The 20,749-nt window shown below is 40.3% G+C and overlaps 2 protein-coding genes across 3 annotated transcripts in view; both read left to right on the top strand.

Moving 5' to 3' along the window:
* The first annotated feature begins 2,133 nt into the window (after positions 1–2,133).
* Positions 2,134–6,026, top strand: gemin8 (gem (nuclear organelle) associated protein 8). The gene is made up of 4 exons (XM_052547125.1): positions 2,134–2,319; positions 2,555–2,596; positions 2,724–3,117; positions 5,205–6,026. The coding sequence occupies exons 2-4, from the start codon at positions 2,594–2,596 to the stop codon at positions 5,459–5,461; spliced, it is 654 nt and encodes a 217-aa protein (XP_052403085.1). The 5' UTR covers positions 2,134–2,319; positions 2,555–2,593; the 3' UTR covers positions 5,462–6,026.
* Positions 6,027–7,239: 1,213 nt separating this feature from the next.
* Positions 7,240–20,749, top strand: part of gpm6ba (glycoprotein M6Ba) — a 77,078-nt gene continuing 63,568 nt past the window's right edge. For both annotated transcript variants that reach the window (XM_052547112.1, XM_052547114.1), the window contains exon 1: positions 7,240–7,399. In XM_052547112.1, the coding sequence (XP_052403072.1) occupies positions 7,396–7,399 (4 nt within the window). In that variant the 5' untranslated portion in view covers positions 7,240–7,395. The remainder of the gene's footprint in view (positions 7,400–20,749) is intronic.

Below are 20,749 nucleotides of genomic sequence, written 5' to 3'. Positions count from 1 at the left end.
TGGAACAATACTTTGTCTGTGTGCTGACGTTAGGTAAATTCAACATAGAATAGTACTGCATCATTCACCTATGACAGTCCCAAAGCAGACAAGGTGATGGTGCTCGGAAGTTTCAGTCTCTATTTGTGGAGGTGTTATCAAGGATGGATAACACTTGATATACATTTGATCCGAAACAAAAAAAGTAAAACAATAGAATAACAGAACAACAAAATAGAAAAAATAAATATGTTAATGTCACATGTAAAAAGACCTTGACTTCTAAGGTGGCAACATACATTTAAAATGTAAAGAGTGCTGCATCTTCTATGCCAATCCTATCCCTGGAAGTGAATGAAAAATTAAATATGAAAACAACCACCTCATATGACCTTTTTTAAATTATACAACAAATGCTAAAGGAATACACATACAAAACGATCGTGTCCTATCATTATTCACTACGTTATTTTACCACAAGCCACCAAAAACTAAGTTACATCTATGCTATCCATCATGTACTAAAGGTAAAAATTTAAAGAGCAAACAATTAACAAATAAGTTTATCAGAAATGTATTATCCAAACTGTACTTCCCCAGTCAACTGAAAAGAAAGTATGTTCTTCAAGAATTTATTGAAGAAGAGGCAAAGAAAATAAGGAAGCTTTATTTTACTTATCCAGTTCTTCCTAAAGCCAAAGAAGTAACATTTAAAATTCGAAAGGACATTTATCCAATCAATTCCTACAAGAAAGATTTAATTGGGAGAACAATTCATGCGGGTTCTGTGAGAAAGATATTGAAACTGTTGATCATATGTTTTTGAAATGTGAATCTGTACAGACTTTTTGGCTGGAATTTCAAAACTGGCTTCATTTCAAACAGATATCAATACACCCTTTGACTGTGATCTCAGTTAAGGTTGGAGTACTGTTGAAGGAAAAGATCCTAGACTTTTTGATAAATAACTTAATTACTTTGTGCAAATACTAGATTCATAGATAAGTAGATAAGTAAGATAAGTACGTTTTTAAAGGTTAAACCTCACTTCAGCGGATGGAAGAATGAACTAAAGATATTTGCAAAGTCTCTTCATTACAGGATTGACAGGAACGCACAGAAACTCTTGTATGCTTTGAACTAGTTTTTGTTGTTAGAATAAGACCCTAAGACATCTTTCTTTTTCTTTCCGTTATTTATTCTGTTTTATCTTATGGTGTGATTATTGTTATTTGTTATTTTTTTCATCTTTTTTCTTTATATTTGTCTGTATCAACATTAATTATATGTGTTCAGTTGTTGAAATCTGGTGTAAAGGTTTGTAATTGAACTTGATAACTTAATAAAAAAACACATTGGACAGACACATTGATCTATAAATTACTATGTGGTGTATATATGATCAGTGGCCAGACATCAACATTGCTCGTAATATAAATCTATAAATCCATAGTGTTTATTAATTATTTTGTTAGTAATTTCACGTAAGCCCTGTGCGTTTTTCTTACACTGCACGTTACAACAGCGTCAGTTCACCATTTTAGCGATGCTGAGATAAAATTACCTGAGTTTAAGTTTGAAGTACTCCTGGCGACGCCATCTTGATGTTTTCAAGTGGAGGTGACGTATTTCCGGTTTGAGAGTGGAGCTCCACTCGCCCATGGTCTGCAGCCAGACCCTTCTCACAACAACTACTCGGATGCGCGAATCTGAGAACTACGTCACACGCTTGTCATCACGAGGGCGCACCCATGCTTTCGTCGCAGGAGAGAACAAATATTGTTCAACGTTTCTTAGTAGGCTCTCATCTGTAGCAGTCGTTAGATTACCAATATAATTTTTATTTTAACACCTACTGGACGTGTGATTACATGTTACCAGAGCCACCGCTTTGCACACGGAGATTTCAATATTGCTAAACAATGCTTAACACGACGAGATCCAACAGGTGCTAGACTGCTAGACTAGTCATTTACTTACAATCTGGCAAAGATTTTTATTGAAAAATAAATGCATGAACAACATAACCACATGGAAATATAAAAACACTTGTTAACAAAGTCTAAAATAAATATATACACTGTCTATGGGGAATAAACAAAATTTCACAAAGACGTCAAAGGTACAACCATAGACAGTAAAAGAAACAACCCGTGTACAAACGAATCGTTTTCTGTTTACTTCAGCTGTCGTAAAACTCCGACAACGTCATAGCCATAGACCTTAAATGATTGGCTTATAAGGAGCATGTGGTCAAGCCATTGAACGACAGATTGCCATCTCCTTCTTGAAACATCTCTGACAACATACGTACTCTCGTGGCTGAGGAAGGCATGAGTGGTAAGAAGTGCTACTAAACATTGCTAGTTTAAGTTTAATGTCAAATACGTTTACTTATTGGATTCTTGATAGTACATTTGTTTTGATTAAAGAGCACTCCCGAAGTTACAAGATAACTTCTCTTATTTTTACTATGGCAAAATTATTCGCCTTCATTGTCCACTGCTTTTACATACATAAATGTTTACTGGTGACTGAAATAAAGCTGTAGCTATATTATATTTCTTTCTAACAGGTACAAAAATAGATTCCATTAACTAGTCGTCTCTTCATAATGGTAAGTCTTGCACTTCTGTGTAATTGATAGATGACTATACAGCCAATTAAAGCTATGTGAGACAGAGTGATCATTTTAAGCACTTTTTACAGATTAGTCAACATCAGAAACGTTTGTTGTGTTCCAGGCCAGTAAAGGTGATGGAGAGGTGTGGTACTCGCATCCGGTTTACGCCCGATACTGGCAGCACTACCAGCAGGCCATGAGCTGGCACCAGAGGCATAAGCGGGCATACAGAAAAGCTTTGGAGGCTGGCTACTTCCAGACACTGTATGCCATGTACCCCTCTGCCATCCAGCGATACTCAGATTGGCATGCAGACGAGAGCTGGAGGAACACTCACAAAGACAGAACGACAGGTAGAGAAGAAGAAAGGGAGAATGAGGCCACTGATTCAGACAGTGAACTGGAGGAGGAGAGTTCGGATGAGAGCCAGATCGAGTGTGACGTCAGTAACATGGACATCTCAGAAGAGCTGCGACAATACTTTGCCCAGACAGAGCGTCACAAGCAGGAACTCAGTAAGTGTAACATATGTGGAATATTTTATAAAAACTGACCTTTAAGCTATGAGCACTTATATAGTTGTAGACCACCATATAGTTTATATTATTGTTAATATTATAGAGATACTTTTAGTTTTTCTGTTCCGGGAACAGTATTTTGGTTTTGTTTAATTCTGGAACATGGTGATTGTATGGGTCCTCTCTTTTGAGCTACTTATCATAATAATAACTCAAAAAGGTTTATATGTCACCTTTCAGGGCCTCATCATGGTCCTTTTACAAAGGAAAAGGGAAACAACTAATGAATAGGATGTAAGCCTAAACAGAGGACAGCAGAAACATAATAAATAATCCGATCAAAACAAGCGAAAAAAAATAGATGTTACACAATAGAAAACTTAAAACAAAAACAGATATTAAGTGAGAACCAGGAACTAGAAATATCAGGAAAAATGCATACTGATGGCACAGACAACCAAAAATCTTATTTTCACCAATTTAATTTGCTTAGATAATTATTTTACGTGGGGGAATGTTGGATGAGAGCTTGAAAGGAACAATGGTGCTGTGCCAAACTCATTATCCCTGAATGTCCCCACTGCAGTCATGCAGTCTCTTCACACTGACCATCTGTTTTATAGACTAAGCCTGCTTAAAAGAGAGGTGCCTTCTAATAATTCACTGCAATCATTTTGGGATTATTCATTTGTGGTTGAATACTGCCCTGGTAGTATGAGATCTCACATTTAAAGTACTGGCTTGGTTGACAACAGTGTAGAACAGTGATTCTCAAATGGTACAGGAATATTTTCTGACATGATCACCGATGGCAAGGACAAGGCTATCTTAAATAATAATAATAATAATAATAATAATAATGATATTAATAAAGCATAATTTAGAGCAGGGGTTCTTAAAGGCTTAAGTTTACCCAAGAATGAAAATTTGAAATTGTGAAAATCTTCTACTCCCTGTCGAAGCATCTTAGGTGTATTTGACTTTCCGCTTTCAGAATAATCCAGTCGAAGTTACATTAAAAATTTTCTTTGCTCTTCCAAGCCTTTCAATGGGGGTAAGCGGGTGTTTGCTGTCAACAGTTCAGAAGACAAGAAATAAAGTGTTTATTTGTCAGCATTCAAATGTACAGTTATGTGTCTGGGCACTTTCCTGGGATTACAAGACTCTGCATATAGAATTATATTTTCTTTTATAACATGAAACTGTATGTTAATTCCTCTATCATTATTTACGGGGTTGCAATTATTTTGTTTCTCAGTTTCTGATAAGAATGAGGCAGGAGAGGTTTCCTTTGGATTCCAGCTCCAAACATAATCAAAAACACCTGATTAGTTAATCGAATAATGCTAATTTGTGCATAATGTAAACCATTGGGAGACAACATACAGTTGTCATTACCTGTACTGCATTAATAGAAAATAATTTATTATAAAGTTTTATATATATATATATATATATATATATATATATATATATATATATATATATATATATATATTATTCAAATTATAATTTGACCATGGGGTGGAAAGATTTATGATGGTTCCATGTGCTCTCAATTTTGCATCTCTCTTTTAAAAATTTTGGACTAATTGAGATGGACTGATTCCAAAATATGCAATGGCATTATTTCTTCGAAAATAATAAACAACAGGCAAACTAAACTACATTAAATAATGTTTTTCTTACAAATAAGCATAGTTTGTGCCAGCAGCAATTATTGGCATAAAAACATAAACATTTAGAAACCAAACTGTTTATTGTAGTGTTTAGAGTTGTTTGGTTGCACTTGATGTCCTATATAAAACACACATCTGTAAGTGAAAACCGTGATCATCCATTAGTATAGAAGACATGAAAATGTGTAATGTGTTATTTGACCTATGCATATTTGAGTTACAACGTATTATTTGAGTTGTCATGATGGTAGCATTAACTAATGTCAGGAAAATGTAATGTTTTTCTCATCAAGGTGCTCAAACACCAAAATACCAAGCTTGAGCTTGTGTTTTCATCTTAAAATGATCTCAAAGGGCTTAAGTGATGTTTCTAGTCACGACATTACTGATTTCTCCTCTATGTAGAGAAACAACAGCAGATGGAGGCAGAGCAGCAGGACTCGTATGTTCTAGCTGACCAAGACATGCACAGAGTTTCCTGGCGCAGCAGCCTGCCTCCTTCAGAGCGTCCAGGAGAAAGGAGGACTGCAGAGATGAAGAAGCTGTATGGTAAAGATGCAGCAAAGATTCAGGGGATGGAAGCAGCCATGCAGCTCACCTTTGACCGCAACTGTGACAAAAAACAGCCCAAGTACTGGCCTGTTATACCACTAAATCTGTAGGACGATTAGACCCTATCATTAGTATGCCTGGTTCAACAGTGCTGACAGTACTGAAGTGATGCATCAAATCTGCATCTGTGAGGACCTTTAGCATATATAGAACAAACACTTATATCCTTATAGACAGATAAAGCATTTAGAGAGTACTTTTACTAAATTCTCAGTTCAATATGATCAGTATAAACTTTAAAATTTTGAGTTTGAGTTCTACAATTTCCAATTTACACTTGTTTTCTTTTGCAATATCTGATATCTGTATGTAATGGCATCCACACAGTTCTATCTTTTTAAAGTTTCTCATATCATTTAAATGATGGAAGCGATGCTTAGATGTGTCGTTCTTTTCATGTAGTCATTTCTGCCTAACTAGGTCATTGCCTCCCCCACAGTCTTTGGTTGATGTGTTTAGCCTGTCTCTTCTTTTTGCATCTCACATGAGACGGTGTTTGCTGGGTTATTCTCTGGTGCAGTTTTTACATTGAAGTTTCTCAGTTTTTTTTAATTCAAAAGAAGTCATTGTTTAATTAATGTGGTTTGATTGCTTAATAAATGTATTGCATTGAAATGTGTGTGGGTGTGGCAGTTGATATAGTGCTTATGCTTTAGAGATGATAATCTTATCTGATTTAAGTTTTTCATTAAGGAAAAAAAATATAATTTTGCTCATATATTCATGTCTTTAACTTCCCTCTCTGGAGATACATTTAGAAAGATCACTGTTTTACTGGTGTATAGATTTTGAAAGCAGAGTCTCTGTTTTGTGTGTGTGTGTGTGTGTGTGTGTGTGTGTGTCTACAAACAAACAAAAAGCAGTTACTTCCAAAATTGATTAAAACATTTGAAAGAATAGTTCATCTCAAAATAAAAAATTCACTGGAAGAACCAATATTATGGATAGAGGACTGTATTTTTATGTCTGAATGCCTTGATGAAGGATTTTTTTTTTATCACAAACTCACTTCACAAGACGTGGATTATTGTGTTGTTTTTATCAGCTGTTTGGGCTCCTGTTCACTGCAGACGATCTATTGGAGAGCGAGTAATGTAATGCTAAATTTCTCCAAATCTGTTCCCATGAAGAAACAAACTATTATATCTTGGATGACCTGTGGTTGTGTTATTTTTTTGGCAAAATTTCATTTTTGTGTTAACTATTCCTTGAATTAAAATGTACAGCGGTTAAGCTTACTTTGTCAAGATAAACTTCCATTAAATGTACTTTATGTAATGCTAATCATTAAGAACTATGGTGCTGTCTTCTGTCACCTAGTCTTTTTCTTAATTAGCCAATGGCAAACTGTGCCACTCCAGATAAGCCATTAAAATATGAGACCCCCAAATGTAGCGTTGCAACATTGTCGACATTTGCTCCACAGGCTTCAGGATCTGAGAAATGTGGAGCTTCTCTGTTTGCCCACTTAGTGAGGCCATGCTGGAATAATGCCAAATGGCCAAAACTGAATAGAGTTCCCAGCCTGTCTTCTGGTTGCCATGGTAGTTTTCTCTGAGCATCAGGCAATTTATATTCAGTTGTACTCTTTGGGCTCTCCACAAATTTATGACTACATGAAATACCAAATAATTGTCGTTTTGTTGTCTAACCTATATAATGTTTATTTTCTTTGGTAATGAATAAACAACAAAATTTTCCATTACCATGAGTGAGAATGACACTGTTTTATCGTCCTTGATTTATCGCTTATTTGTTTCTAATGACCTCTTGGTAGCCGTAGCCTACTATAAAAGCTCCGCTCTCTACCATCATTGCGCTTTAAGGAGGAAAGAGTGGCCCCGTCTGGGGACCCCAAACAGTGACGTCACCGCAGCGATGGTCCCGAGTCGGAGAGACACATTTGTTCAGTTGAGCGAAACTCTTTCCACCCAAAGCAGCAGCCGAACTTTAACTGACTCCCCTCGAACACAGAGAACGCAACATGGGTGAGTGCATGGTGGTCAGTTCATCCTCAATGTCGCGTTACGCCATAGTTTCTTTCATAAGAGTTTACTCAACGTTTATTTCACTTCTGCGCGTTTTAGTTTGGAGCTGCAAGCAGTTCGTTTTCGTCATACTCTTTCTGCTAATAATTTGAAACATTTGATAAAATGCAGTTTGACAGTTTTTGCGTTTAAAAAATGACATATTCTTCATTTGTTTAATGCGTATTAAAAGTGTTTAAAAGCTACTTTTGCAGACTTAAAAACGGACCTTAAACAGTTAAGACTATTTTTAAGCCCGTTGTATAGGCTATAAGATATATACAGGTGCATCTCAATAAATTAGAATGTCGTGGAAAAGTTAATTGTAGTAATTCAACTAAAATTGTGAAATTTTTGTATTAAATAAATTCAATGCACACAGACTGAAGTAGTTTAAGTCTTTGGTTATTTTAATTGTGATGATTTTGGCTCACATTTAACAAAAACCTACCAATTCTCTATCTCAACACATTAGAATACTTCATAAGACCAATAAAAAAAAAAAATGCTGAGGTGGTATGGAAGCCCAGGTTTCTTTGACAGTGGTCTTCAGCTCATCTGCATTTTTTGGTCTCTTGTTTCTCATTTTCCTCTTGACAGTAACCCATAGATTCTCAATGGGGTTCAGGTCTGGTGAGTTTGCTGGCAGGTCAAGCACACCAACACCATGGATATTTAACTAACGTTTGGTGCTTTTGGCAGTGTGAATATGTACCAAATCCTGCTGGAAAATGAAACCAGCATCTTCAAAAAGCTGGTCAGCAGAAGGAAGCATGAAGTGCTCCAGGATTTCTTGGTAAACAGGTGCAGTGACTTTGGGTTTCAAAAAACACAATGGACCAACACCAGCAGATGACATTGCACTCCAGATCATCACAGACTGTGGAAACTTAACACTGGACTTCAAGCAACTTGGGCTGTAACTACACCACCCTTCCTCCAGACTCCTTGCTTTCCAAATGAAATACAAAATTTGCTATCATCTGAAAAGAGGACTTTGGACCACTGGGCAACAGTCCAGTTTTTCTTCTCCTTAGCCCAGGTAAAAGATGCCTCTGACATTGTCTGTGGTTCAGTGAATTCCTTGACACATCTGTGTGTGGTGGCTCTTGGTGCCTTGACCCCAGCCTCAGTCCATTCCTTGTGATGTTCACTCAAATTCTTGAATCAATTTTGCTTGACAATCCTCATAAGGCTGTGGTTCTTTCGGTTGGTTGTGCATCTTTTTCATCCACTTTTTCCTTCAACTCAACTTACGGTTACATGCTTGGATACAGCACTCTGTGAACAGCCAGCATCTTTGGGAATGAATGTTTGTGGCTTATCCTCCTTGTGAAGGGTGTCAATGATTGTCTTCTGGACAACTTTCAGATCAGCAGTCTTCCCCATGATTGTTTAGCCTAGTGAACCAAACTGAGAAACCATTTTGAAGGCTCAGGAAACCTTTGCATTTGTTTTGAGTTGATTAGCTGATTGTCATGTCACCATATTCTAATTTGTTGAGATAGTGAATTGGTGGGTTTTAGTTAAATGTGAGCCAAAATCATCACAATTAAAAGAACCAAAGACTGGAGTTTCACAATTTAAATTGAATTACTGAAATAAGTGAACTTTTCCACAACACACAACATTCTAATTTATTGAGACACACCTGAAGGTTTACAGTTTAGTTTTAGTAGACTAGTATTTTTGTATTTTTCCAATAAATAGCCTTATTATTTAGGTGTTTTTTATTATTTATTTTGTTTTAATATATGTAGGCAATAATAAATAGACAAAGAGAATCATAAAAAAAAAAAATTCTCATTTAAGTCTTTTTAAATTCTGCTTTCTGTATATTTGCATGCATCAGTCAGTTGGAGTGCCATGAGCTTTGCTATGAATCTGTGCTTGTTTAACCTGTACTTATCCAGCATGCAAAATAGAGCTTATTCATGGGAAATAATTTGTTCTTTCATTTGTCCCAGCTGTGTCCTTGGAATGGTTAGTGATAAAGCACATTCTTTGCCAGCTGTCTGCATCTACCAAGACTGCCGCTTAAGTGGCACATCTCTGTTCTGTGAATTCCCCTCAAGAGAGTAATGTTAGTTTTATATTCCTTGATGGAAGAATGTCATCCTTTAGAGGACCAGGACTAAAGAAAGTGCTTATTGTATGAGTCAGAACACCCCCCCTCTCTCTCTCTCTCTCCCCCTCTCTCCTTTTTCCTGTTCAGCAAAAAACTATGGAAGCTTCCCTCTAACATCTACTTTAGATGTTAATAATCATTTTATATTAAGTGACACTTGACAATGACTGGATAATAGAGGCATTTTGCATTTAAATAAGTGGTTTTAATAAATACTCTGCTTTCCACAGGACATATTGTTTTATGATAGAAGATTTTTGAATGTTCATGGCACTAAACTTCACTCAGGAGATTTGCTAACAGAATTGCACTACCGTGGATGGCAGAACCATGTTTCATAGAATCTGCTGTTCTGCTCATGATTTTTCTACTCATGATGATTGTTGTCTTCAGTTTGTTGACCAATTCAGGAAGAGATTCAGTTACAATCTTAAGCAAACAGATTTATTCTCAAGGCCCTTGTGGGCCAGGTTTTTAAATGTGTATTTTGACTAAACTGGGTTATGTCCTGGGATTCTCTTTAAAAGTGAATTCAGACTTAACAGTTTAAATGGCATTGTTGGTGTTCGCTAAAACAAGGTTTCCTATAAGCCAGATTGTTTTCATAGCAAATTTAGACCTTTTCTTCAGAAGGCCACTTCATTCTGACACAGGAATCTGTGATTGGTCTAAAACTTAAATAATTCTTCTGAACATTTATATCATAATACTATGTTCATATACAAAACCAAATATTCTTTTTAAACTCTAGAGGGAATACTTAGACTCTTCTCTTTTTTTACCAAAAAGTGAATGGTTTAAATTAAGTGAGGAATTTGTTTGTGCTTTTAGGCTGCAATAAATGGAATAAACAAAGAAACAACCTTTCTTGTACTATATACAACTGTCCAAAGTTTTAGTCTGTAAACAACATCAGAGTTTTTATTATTCAAACTATTACTCACACCTGGGAAGATAACTACATTTGTAAATAGAAAGTTTTAATATTCTTAAATGAGAATAGGGATGTCCACACCACAGCAATACTGTTGGAATCACTTCCAGAACAAATATTTCCAGTTGATCAACAATATAAACATTGGCAGAGCTATAAAGAGCTCAAGCATTTAAAGTAGCATACAAGAAAAATGCAGCACACACTTATAATAAACTGAACATTATCATCCGCTTGTGTGAATGTCAATACTGTCACTTCCTTCTTGTTGAACAAGATTTTGCTTTTAGAACTGTTTAGTTTCAGAGCATTTGAACTTGTACCAAGTGTAGTCAGTGAGAGTATTGTCACTGTTCATTTAGCTATACTTGGCAGCATTTGTTTCCAAGCAACAGCATCCCTGTAAGCTAAAATCCTACTCACATAATTCTACCTCAGACCTCACAACCTGTTCCATGCCATCACGGCAGAACTCATGGCTGCATTCTGTATGAATGAGATTTTGTATATCCAGTCTGAAACACCTCTGTGTCCATTATGCAAAGCGCTACTTCTGCCATAACTAGAGATCTGTGCCTTCGAGCCATGGCAAAGTCCCATTATGTGCAGCATAATAGAAAAGGTTACTGTAGTGTAGATAACATCACAGTCTTCAATTATAAACATAATTTTAAATAAAAATTTGAATCACTTATCCAATGACATTTCAAGTTATTAAGGGGAATACGTGATTTTATTAACTGGACATGCCCTTTTTCACTAATATGAGAATTTTGTCTGGTCTAATCTTTATCCGGTAGATTCAGGTAGTTTAAACTTACATAAAAGAACTCTTGGGGCCTGGTGTATAAAAATGACATTGAAAAATGCTCTCACACAGTGGAATAAAAAGTAAACTTGCCATTAAAATGTGCATCCTGGCATGGACCATGCATACTTATGCCTACACTGGTGAGAAATGCCTTTTATTTAATAAACCATGCTTTTAATAATAATATTGACAACTTTTATTGATGTATTGAAGCATTCAAATCAGAAGTAATCATCAGGCAGGCATTGTTTTATAAAGATTATAGAAATTTGACCAAATTTAAAAGACATTAAATAATACATGGGCAATCATCAACTAGTAATTGCACCAGACTATTTTTCAACCACAATAAGGAATGGCATTAAAGATATAATAGTTCTGCCTGAAATCTGAGACAGTATAATTGAACTTAAAGCCATACTCTTCTTAACATTGTTATTTAAATCACTACTGATTCAATTAGGAAACTATTAAACTCACATAGATACTATAACCACTGACTATTTTTCACTTAAGACAACGGATCATATCCTTTTTGAGAATTGGCAACTCTCGCTTACAACAAAACTATTATCTAAATCCCGTAATTACTTTTGAACACTGAGGCATGTGCTCCAGCATCATACTTTAATATTTTCATTAATACATTTAGAGAAACCTTTACTCTTGCTTGAAGAAAACTGCATTTTCAACCCATAACATTTAAATATTTAAAGGGTTCATATGATGAGATTTCAGGTTTTCTTTTCTCTTTGGAGTGTTACAAGCTGTTCGTGAATAGGTAAGGTCACTCAAGTTGCAAAGACTAAAGTCTCAAACCCAAAGAGATATTCTTTATAAAAGTTAAGACTCGATGATTTGCATAATGCCTCCCAAATGTTCACGCAAAGAAAGAAGGCATGACTTTATTGTTGCTGCCACCACCACCACCATCTTTTGAAGATGCTGTGTGTTTCGTTGCAAAAGTGAAAATACTTTGTTTGGCCTTCCAAAAGATGACACAACTAGAAATCAGTGGATAAGTTGTATTTACAACACAGCTCCAGAGCAGTTCAACCCAAATATTCAGATGTGTGCAGCGCAATTTATGTAGGATTCTTTCCTGATCCTGGGAGTAGACTCCAATCTGGCTGTTCTGAATCACATTCTGTAAGTATGTTTACATATTTAAAGGATTTGCCACTGATGAGTTTTAAGCAGTGTAGATTAGCGCTTGTTGTTTGTCTTTCTGAATAACAAAATGGCGGCAGAACCGCATTTTTACAGTTAAACTCCGCGCACGCGGAACAGCTGCGGGATCTCGATCTGCTACGGAGGCCTTCACCATCATCGACCCCCACTACTGCATCTCGACCGCAGCGGAGGCGCCACAAGCGGCATGAGAGGAAGCAGAAGAGGGGTAAGTGCGGAGGTATCTGGGCTAGGCTAACTGCTAACCCACACAAGCCATCTATCCCCACCATCGTACTGGCTAACGTACGCTCGTTGTACAATAAACTGGACTACATTCGTTTACTACACTCAACTCAGAGGACTGTAAGAGACTGTTGTGTTTTTGTGTTCACGGAAACATGGCTCAGCAAAAGCGTTCCAGACGGCGCTATTCAGCTCGACCAGCTGACGTGCTATTGAGCGGACAGAGCTCTCGTCGCGGGAGGAAAAACCCGCGGTGGCGGGCTATGTGTTTACATCAATGACGCGTGGTGCCGCGATACTGTTGTGATCAGCAAACACTGCTCACCCCTGGTGGAGTTTATGATTATTAAGTGCTGGCCGTCCTATCTGCCGAGGGAATATACTGCTATACTGCTCATTTCAGTGTACATTCCCCCTTTCAACATCATCAGCAACAGGAACGACGCACTTAATGAACTGTACCAGCACATCAGTGAGCAGCAGACAGCACACCCCGATGCTTTTCTCATCATAGCTGGGGATTTCAACCATGCTGACCTTAAGAGTGTGTTTCCAAAAATACACCAGCACATCAACTTTCCAACACGAGGTAATAACATTTTGGACTTTGTTTACACCACACAGAGAGGAGCTTACAAAGCCCTCCCCCTCCCCCACCTCGGAGCCTCAGACCACATCACTGTTATGCTAATGCCTGCATACAGACCGCTCATTAAAGTCGCCAAACCAGTTTACAAACAGATTAAAGTGTGGCAAGAAGGATAATCAGAGATTCTTCAGGACTGCTTCAACACAACTGACTGGGACATGTTTAATCAGGCTGCCACATGCAATAACACCACTGACCTCCAGGAGTACTCAGAGTCTGTTACTGCCTACATCAAAAAGTGTATTGATGATGTAACGGTCACAAAAACCATCACTGTCCGGGCCAACCAGAAGCCATGGATGACTGGGGAGGTCTACAGACTCCTGAAGACACGGAATGCTGCCTTCAGAGCTGGAGATGAGGTGGGCCTGAGAACAGCTAGGGCCAACCTGTCCCGTGGCATCAGAGAGGCTAAGAGACAGCACTCCAGGAGGATAGCTCACCAATTCAGTGACAGCAGAGACACTAGGAACCTGTGGCAGGAGATACAGACCATTACGGACTACAAGCCCCCACCACGGACCTGTGACAACAACATCTCTCTGCTGAACGAGCTGAACACCTTCTTCGTTCGCTTTGAGCAACAAAACAGCACCACTGCACAGAAGACTCCACCTCCTCCCAGCGACCAGGTGATGACGCTGACCCCAGACAGCATGAGGAGATCCTCCAGTAGGATCAATGCCTGCAAAGCTCCGGGTCCTGACAATATCCCTGGGCATGTACTGAAAGTCTGTGCAGGAGAACTCACTGATGTCTTCACAGACATTTTTAACATCTCACTGAGTCAGGCTGTTGTTCCCACATGCTTTAAAACTACCACCATCATCCCAGTCCCGAAGAAGCCATCTCCATCCTGCTTCAATGACTACCGTCCTGTTGCACTTACCCCCATCCTCATGAAGTGCTTTGAACGGCTAGTCATGCACCACATCAAGTCTGCCCTCCCCCCATCCCTGGACCCCTTCCAGTTTGCATATCTGTCCAACCAGTTCGACTGATGATGCCATCTCTACTGCCGTCCACTCAGCACTCACCCATCTGGACAAAAAGGACTCATATGTCAGAATGCTGTTCATAGACTTCAGTTCAGCATTCAACACAATCATCCCTCAACAGCTCATCTACAAGCTGAGTCAGCTGGGGCTCAACACTTCGCTGTGTAACTGGCTGTTGGACTTTCTGACTGGAAGACCTCAGGCAGTACGGGTCGGCAGCAACACATCCAGCACCATCACACTGAACACTGGGGCCCCCCAAGGATATGTGCTGAGCCCCCTCCTCTTCACTCTGCTAAACCCATGACTGCACACCATCACACAGCTCCAACCTCTTTATTAAGTTTGCAGATGACACGACTGTGGTGGGTCTCATTAGCAACAAAAATGAGACAAACTACAGGAGTGAGGTGAGCCACCTGGCTGGGTGGTGCAGTGACAACAATCTCTCTCTGAACGTGGAGAAGACGAAGGAGATTGTTGTAGACTTCAGGAGAGCACACACTCAGCACGTTCCTCTGACCATCAACGGTGCCACTGTGGAGAGAGTGAGCAGCACCAAGTTCCTGGGTGTGCACATCACAGAGGACCTCTCCTGGACTGAAAACACCGCAGCACTGGCCAAGAAATCACAACAGTGTCTCTACTTCCTCCGCAAACTGAAAAGAGCCAGAGCCCCACCCCCCCATCATGTACACCTTCTACAGAGGCACCATCGAGAGCATCCTGACGAGCTGCATCACTGTGTGGTATGGAGCCTGCAACGCGTCCTGCCGAAAGACTCTGCAACGCATAGTGAGAGCAGCTGAGAAGATCATTGGTGTCTCTCTCCCCTCCCTCCAGGACATTTATGGAACACGTCTCACCCGCAAAGCCCTCTGCATCACAGGTGATCCCACTCACCCATCACACAGCTTTTTCAGCCTGCTACCATCAGGGAGGAGACTGCGGAGTCTCCAGGCCAGGACCAGCAGACTGAAGGACAGCTTCATCCACCAGGCTGTCAGGAAGCTGAACTCCCTCCCGAACCTGCCCCCCCTCCCCTCTTCTTCCCCAGGCACCACTGAACTATGAACCCCCCCCCCCACTAATTATATGATGGCATGCACTAGTCACTTGTGCAGCATTGGTCTGCTCACTCACCGCTCACTACCTCATTCGGCATAGAACTGACGTCATTCCACTACCTCATCAGTCAGTTAAATAACTGCTCTTGGTCACTTGTCACTTTAATCAGACTTAAGATATTTTTAATAAGTGATTTTTTTGCACTAAACTTTTTTTAACTGCACTGTTGTTCTCCAATCACAAATGCAGACATGGTTTTATGTCTAGGGGCGCTATGCAATGCAACGCATAAAAATCTTGGGTATGTAGGCCTAGCCAGCATTTAAAAACTGAGGTGACACTAGTTGCATTTTATTTTAACGGTTAATGTTTTATAACGCTAATTAAAAAATGTTTTTGTCATGTGTGGTGCTTTGGTTTAACATCGGTTACTTCATATTACAAACAAGATTCCAAAAAAGTTGGGACACTGTACAAACTGTGAGTAAAAAGGAATGGAATAATTTGCAGATCTCATAAACTTATATTTTATACACAATAGAATATAGATAAGAGACATTTTGAAATGTCATGCCAAATATTGGCTCATTTTGGATTTCATGAGAGCTACACATTCCAAAAAAGTTGGAACAGGTAGCATTAAGAGGCCGGAAAAGTTAAATGTACATATAAGGAACAGCTGGAGGACCAATTTGCAACTTATTAGGTCAATTGTACGTATGATTGGGTATAAAAACAGCCTTTCAGAGAGGCAGTGTCTCTCAGAAGTCAAGATGGGCAGAGGTTCGCCAATTTCCCCAATGCTGCGGTGAAAAATAGTGGAACAATATCAGAAAGGAGTTTCTCAGAGAAAAATCATCTATAGTGCATAAATTCATCCAAAGATTCAGAGAATCTAGAACAATCTCTGTGCGTAAGGGTCAAGGCTGGAAAACCATACTGGATGCCCATGATCTTTGGTCCCTTAGACGGTACTGCATCACATACAGGAATGCTACTGTAATGGAAATCACAACATGGACTAAGGAATACTTCCAGAAAACACTGTCGGTGAACACAATCCTCTGTGCCATTTGCAGTTGCCGGCTAAAACTCTATAGGTCAAAAAAGAAGCCATATCTAAACATGGTCCAGAAGTGCAGGCGTTTTCTCTGGGCCAAGGCTCATTTAAAATGGACTGTGGCAAAGTGGAAAACGGTTCTGTAGTCAGACAAATTAAAATTAAAAAGTTATTTTTGGAAAACTGGGACGCCATGTTATCTGGACTAAAGAGGACAAGGACAACGCAAGTTGTTATCAGCGCTCAGTTCAGAAGCCTGCATCTCTGATGGTATTGTGTTGCAGAGTGCATGTGGCATGGGCAGCTTACACATCTGGAAAGGCACCATCAATGCTGAAAGGTATATCCAAGTTCTAGAACAACATATGGTCCCATCCAGACGTCGTCTCTTTCAGGGAAGATCTTGCATTTTCCAACATGACAATGCCAGACCACATACTGCATCAATTACAACATCACATCTGCGTAGAAGAAGGATCCGGGTAATCCTGAAATGGCTAGCCTGCAGTCCAGATCTTTCACCCATAGAAAACATTTGGTGCATCATAAAGAGGAAGATGCAACAAAAAAGACCTAAGACAGTTGAGCAACCAGAAGCCTGTATTAGACAAGAATGGGACAACATCCCTATTCCTAAACTTGAGCAACTTGTCTCCTCAGTCCCCAGATGTTTGCAGACTGTAATAAAAAGAAGAGGGGATGCCACACAATGGTTTGAAACTTCCACATCATCGCATTCTGTTTTTATTCACAATTTGTACAGTGTCCCAACTTTTTTGGAATCAGGTTTGTATTTAAATGCAATCATGTTTAAAATCTGTAATTCTGGATGTTAACTTGAACAAATATTTAGCCTGAGTACCTATTTGTGTACATTTTTCACAAGCTCTGAGAAAGGGTGCGGGAGGGAGTGGAACACATAGGTTGTGGGTCATACATTCAGCGGGAGCGGGCGGGGGCGGGTTTAATAAAACAGTCCCGTGCAGGGCTCTAACTGGCATACACTTCTATTGCAAGCACAGGCAACAGATTAACCATTTCTATTTATATTTGAAAGCAACGTTTTTATTTTATTTTATTTATTTATTGCTTTTTTTATTGCTTCTGGGTATTTTTAAATGGTTTTGCTTTGGGTATGAACAGCTTGCCCACTGCTGTGTGATGTCATCCTAAGACCCCACCCTTGAGAATCTGGGCCAAAAGGATTATGGGTTTGCAAAAAGGGATTTAAACCTTACAACAATGATCATTTAGAGGGTGTGAGAAAGATATTTTACCTTTATTTCTTGGCCTATTTTAGCTGAAGTGATAACTTATGGTGAACGAGATGGTGAATGAGATTTAGACAAGATAATAAATACAGATCATTCTTTGATGAACCGATCTCACTGTGCTGAGCAGGAGATTTGGCTTGTTTAAAGTACATTATATCAAGTCCTTTGTTTAGTTTTGTGGTGTATGTGTAATTGTGTGTGATTTGTAATTATCATTCCAGCACTGTCAGCATCAAAGATTAATACCAACTTTGCTGGAGATAGGCCTATATTTAGTTTTCATCACTTTTTTTAGCAACAGTCATTGTTTATTCATTGTCTGTTTTGTGATCTGAATAATTCTATTGGTATCATATCATTAAGGTAAAGGGACAGTTACCCAAAAATGATAATTGCTCCCACAATTTTTGATTGACACTGGGTGTTTTTACCTTAGACCCACCCTGAGTGAACTGTCATCAGTCCGCCATTGTTTTCGATGCTGGAGCAGGGGTAGACAAGAATGGCTCCTAAGAGATTGAGGTGTTCTGTTGTTAGATGTAACAATGAATTTATAATGGGCAATGGTCATAATGGGCAATGCTAGGGAGGGGCTAGCAGGTGCTGAAGCACCCCCAAGAAAGACCAAAGCACCCCCATAGTGTCACAATTTACTTAGGACGGCTTTTACTTAGGAGTTCTCAAATATCTCAGTCTTTAATAATCCACTTACTGTACAAGGGCAACATAGGAGACACAGGAACACAGGAAAAGAAATTCAGAAATGGCAGACAGTGACTGAAAGGACTAGTGCTTTTAAACAGTATAATTGCAGAAGAACTAGACAGAATCAATTAACACAATCAACGGGAGACAGAAACTGGGTCACAGGGAGCAAAAACATACACAGACAGGTCCATAACCCCGAAATAACACCCTCTCCTAAAAGGTGCATCCTTGCACCGTACAAATAACATAGGTAGGGGAATGGGTCAGGGCTTGGGAGGAGTCTCTGGAGGAGGATCTATATACAGGAGGAGGCCGGCAGACAGAGACCAAGTGGGCAACGAAGGAGGGAGGAGCCATTGAGGAGACAGTAGGGACCCAGAGCAGAAGGAGCACAGCAGGACCCAGGCCACAGCCATAACAGCTGCCCAAAGTGGAGCAGACAGTGGGAGGAGCCATGGAGGATGGATGGCCAGCGACTCCAGGGGGCCGACCATCGGTGGCGGAGCAGGTGGAGGAGGAGACCGAGATGGAGAGCCAATGATCTAGTTAGATACAAAGGATCTGGGGGCCAGGGTGGAGTCGAGGGCTCTGGCAAGTCTGGTGAGATCTGGAGATCCGCAGTGGAGCTGGAGCTACTGAGGACCAAGGTAAAGCTGGTGGGAGAAATGAGCCCAACAGAGCCAGTAGGAGGCTGGAGCTGGTGGGAGGGTGGTTATTTTTGAAGAGCGGGCACTAGAAGGCACTTTCTAGGGGCAAGCTCTGTAGGGCACTTTCTGGGAGCAGGCACTGAAGGGTACTTTTGATGAGTGGGCACTACTGGAGGATCGGAAGCCCCCATCAGGGCTGGACGAGGGAACCAAGGATGAAGGAGGGCTGGATGGGACCAGCTGAGATGATGGAGAGAGGAGAGGGGGCAGTTTGATTTCCACATCAGACTCCCAGTCCCTTAGATCCACCTCATGGCCCAACAGTCCCAGCTGTATAATCAGCTCACCCTCAGCAGCAGTGTAGGAGGCAGATCTCCACTCCGCGCTCACACCGTCCATGGCTTGCTCCCTCGTGGTGGGCAGTGCTTCCGACTCTCACACTGGTCTGACGGGCTGGTCTCAAGTTCCGGGGCGATCCTTTGCTTCGAGTTCGAGTCTCGGGCCGGCAGGAATTGTGGGTGGGGGGAGTGCATGTACAGTGTTCTCTCCACCAAAAGACTTAGGTGCCCTTGAGCAAGGCACCGAACCCCCAACTGCTCCCCGGGCGCCGCAGCATAAATGGCTGCCCACTCTGGGTGTGTGTTCACAGTGGGTGTTTGTGTTCACTTCTCTGTGTGTGTGCACGTCGGATGGGTTAAATGCAGAGCACGAATTCTGAGTATGGGTCACCATACTTGGCTGAATGTCACATCACTTTCACTTTTCACTTTCGTCACTTAGTCGTTTGGCCTTGTTCTGGCTCGCGGTGAGAAATGGCTCTCCATCATTGGTAGGCTCAGGCTGATGATCCATACTGCAGGGAGATGGTGGGCTGGGCTTTGGGTCAAGAGTGGCTCATCATCCATGGGGCAGATGGTGAGTGGTGATCTGTTTCTTGCCAAAGTCCACTAAACAAAGGCGTTGAAATCCTCTTGAGGACCTTGCTCAGACGACAGCGGTCTGCATGCAATATTTAGGCTCGCATCGTAGAAAGCACAGAGCACTTCATCCAGGTATGAGGTGTGAGCTACGGCATGAACAGTCTTGTGTGGTCCCCAAGAGATTGGCTCCCCTGCCCCAGCAGGAGGAGTAGGTTCTTGGGACGAAGAAGGGGATCCATCGGGATACAATGGAAAGAAAAAACACTGAGAGAAAACAAAAACAAAACGGAGGGTAAACATGTAATAAACTGTATTTAGGTCCGTTCTTCTGACACAGTTTACTTAGAAAGTCCAAGACAAGAGGAGCTCTTGAATATCTCAGTCTTTAATAATCCTCTCACAAGTAGGGATGGGTACCGAAACCCGGTATTAAAATGGCCCCGGGGCTAAATTATGAAAGACCGTAGTATCAGTAAGATCTGACTGTATCAGTTCTGCTTTCAGTACTGAAGGGGAAAAAATTAATGTACTATGTTTTTTTGCTAAATAATGTTATCTTGCACATTTTATCTCACCAAACATTTCTAATGTGCTATCATATTAAGACGTTTGTCGGTGAGATCTGCGAGATCTCTCATGCGCGCCGCGGAGGCTGTCTGTCAGTCACACACACACAACAAGAACGAGCGCAGCGCACA

Source organism: Carassius gibelio, chromosome B1, assembly GCF_023724105.1.
Source record: "Carassius gibelio isolate Cgi1373 ecotype wild population from Czech Republic chromosome B1, carGib1.2-hapl.c, whole genome shotgun sequence".
Taxonomy (NCBI): Eukaryota; Metazoa; Chordata; class Actinopteri; order Cypriniformes; family Cyprinidae; genus Carassius; species Carassius gibelio.
This window is presented reverse-complemented; position numbering and strand designations above follow the sequence as displayed.

Excerpts from the sequence above, each read along its gene's own strand:
- gemin8 (XM_052547125.1), top strand. Across the intron at positions 3,118-5,204 it reads GCGTCACAAGCAGGAACTCA|AGAAACAACAGCAGATGGAG; the intron begins GTAAGTGTAACA and ends TCCTCTATGTAG.